Source organism: Argentina silus (genome assembly GCF_951799395.1).
Source record: "Argentina silus genome assembly, chromosome: 7".
Classification (NCBI taxonomy): Eukaryota; Metazoa; Chordata; class Actinopteri; order Argentiniformes; family Argentinidae; genus Argentina; species Argentina silus.
The window spans coordinates 14,597,668-14,600,167 of NC_139661.1; the positions used below are offsets into that span (position 1 = coordinate 14,597,668).

Sequence of the window (2,500 nt, forward strand, 5' to 3'; positions counted from 1 at the left end):
TCTCCTCTGCTTTTCCTTGCCTGCTATGGGGCTTTTCTTTCTCTCTCTCTCTTTCTCTCTCTCTCTCTTTTTTTTTCTTTTTCTGTACATCTGATCTTCCTATCGATCCCATACTGTACTTACAGCAGACCCCAGGGGTCAGGTTCTCTCTCCAGAAAACAGTTACAACTGGCTGATAGACCGGGGCCTCATCCATACTGCATGTCAAGTACCTTCCACGTAGCTTACAAGCCGCCCTTGATTTAGTTAGCCTTGTACAACAGGGGGGTCCAGGGGATAGTGCTGAAAGTATTTGACATCTTGCACTTGACTCACGTCCTCTGGACCAGGGCGAGGCTGGTGGAGATAGAAATCGGAGGGCGGGATCATTGTCCTGGAATGCACGTAATGAGGAACGGTAGCAAACATGTGTGTGCTAAAAATACCAGCTAAAACCAGTTAAAACCAGCTAATATCAGCTCTAACCAGCTTTAACCAGCTAAAACCAGCTAATACCAGCTAAAACCAGCTAATACCAGCTAATACCAGCTAAAACCAGCTAATACCAGCTACAACCAGCTAAAACCAGCTAATACCAGCTAAATACCAGCTAAAATGCTGAATTAACTGAGGAACATAATACCGCTTTTGCTTTTGCTTTTGCTTTTGCTTTTGCTTTTGCTTTTGCTTTTGCTTTTGCTTTTGCTTTCGCTTTCGCTTTTAACAATATGTCATTAGTGATCAAAGAAGATAGTGACTCTTTTTTTCTCTGAATTGTTTACATCGTGACTGAGCCCAGTGGACATTCTATGGGAGAACCCTGCTGTAGTTAGCTAGCTTCCAATGAACTGTAGTTTAACCTGCATGTGTCTGTGTGTCTTTGCCCCTGTCTTAAAGGGAAGTTTCCAGGTGGTTTGACTCTTCTTCCCTGTGTCTCCTCCTCCTCTCCTCCTCTCCTCCCAGCTCAGCCCTACTATCATGGACACAGTCCTGAAGGGAACCTTCAACGTCACCCTCCACAACCCCCTGAGCACCCGTTGCCCCGGTGACCAGCCGCCCTCTGCCCTGGCGCCCACCTTCGCCCTCAGCAGCGCCTACTCCTAGAGCAGGGGACAAAGGACACAGGCCAGAGGTGAGAGAGAGAGAGGTCACAGAGCAGAAGCGTCTTATCTACTGTACCTGTTGGAGGTAGAAATTGGAGAACGGGCTCATTGTAATGCACAGAATGGAATGAGGTACGGTATCAAACACATTGAGAAACACGTTGTGTTTGATACCATTCCTCATTCCATTCCATGCATTACAATGACGCCCTCCTCTGTTTTTCTACCTCCAACAGCCTCCCCTGGTGTCTAGTATCCCAAACATGGTCCAGATCTGTTTTATTGTTTGGGTCAGAACTTCATCCTTCATTGTCCTGTGTACTTGAGTCAAGTCAGGTGACTAGAAGAAGAGAGGGAGGAAGAGAGACAGGGAGAGGGAGAGGGAGAGGGGGAGGGAGAGGGAGGGGGAGGGGGAGGGTGAGGGAGGGGGAAGAAGAGTGGAAGAGAGGGAACGGGAGAGGGAGAGGGGAGCGGGGGGGGAGGGGAGGGGCGAGGGGAGAGGGAGGGGGGCGCAGGGGAGAGGGGAAAGGGGAGAGGGAGAGATATTGTTTGTAAACAGTAATGCCAATGAAGAATTCTGAATTCCTGTGTGTGGGACATTTATGCGCAGGAGAGATTATTTCGTTGGCCGCTTCGTTCGTTGAGTCTGTGATGGATGAGAGGATTTGAACGCTTTGTGTTTGTTTGTTTGTTTGTTTGTTTGTTGACTGTGTGACCAGTAATTAACAGATTAGAACTAAACAAACAGTCCAGGGCCTGCCAGGGCCAGCGTGTGCATTTGTAAACATTAACTTTATTGATTTTTTTTACATCCTAGGAAACACTTTCAGAGGAAAACATGGAGATGCTGGTTTTTCCCGCATCAAACAAGGGAGTCAAAGGGATACTCCACCAATAAAACTGTTTCTGCTTCCTCTTCCCTAATTGCGCTGACAGTTCTTTACCGACACTTTGAGGCCAAATTAATTCACACACAGCAACGCCGCTTTTGGCAAACATCCCCTTCATTAGCTCTGTATCGACGTGACCATCGAAGAAGACAATTAAAGGAAGTGATGTCAGACTTGTGAAGATTCATAAGTTCCTGTAAGGCATTAATCATACCGGTCATTATCCATATTTGCTGACCGCCAACGAAACAGGTGTGAAAGTCAAGTAAAAAACTCCTAACTTATTTGGTCATTTGCAAACACACACACACACACACACACACACACACACACACACACACACACACACACACACACGCACGCACAGACAAAGACGCAAGTACACACACACACACACACACACACACACACACACGCGCACGCACAGACAAAGACGCAAGTACACACACACACACACACACACACACACACACACACACAAAGATGCAAGTTCGCACACCCACACACACACACACACACACACACACA

The 2,500-nt window shown here is 47.3% G+C and overlaps 1 protein-coding gene across 1 annotated transcript in view; it reads left to right on the forward strand.

Annotated features, from left to right (window-relative positions):
* Positions 1-1,992, forward strand: part of stpg2 (sperm-tail PG-rich repeat containing 2) — a gene marked incomplete at its 5' end in the record, with an annotated part of 39,475 nt that extends 37,483 nt beyond the window's left edge. The window contains 2 exons of the mRNA XM_083673119.1: positions 943-1,111; positions 1,900-1,992. Coding sequence (XP_083529245.1) covers positions 943-1,083 — 141 coding nt within the window. The 3' untranslated portion in view covers positions 1,084-1,111; positions 1,900-1,992. The remainder of the gene's footprint in view (positions 1-942; positions 1,112-1,899) is intronic.
* Positions 1,993-2,500: the final 508 nt, after the last annotated feature.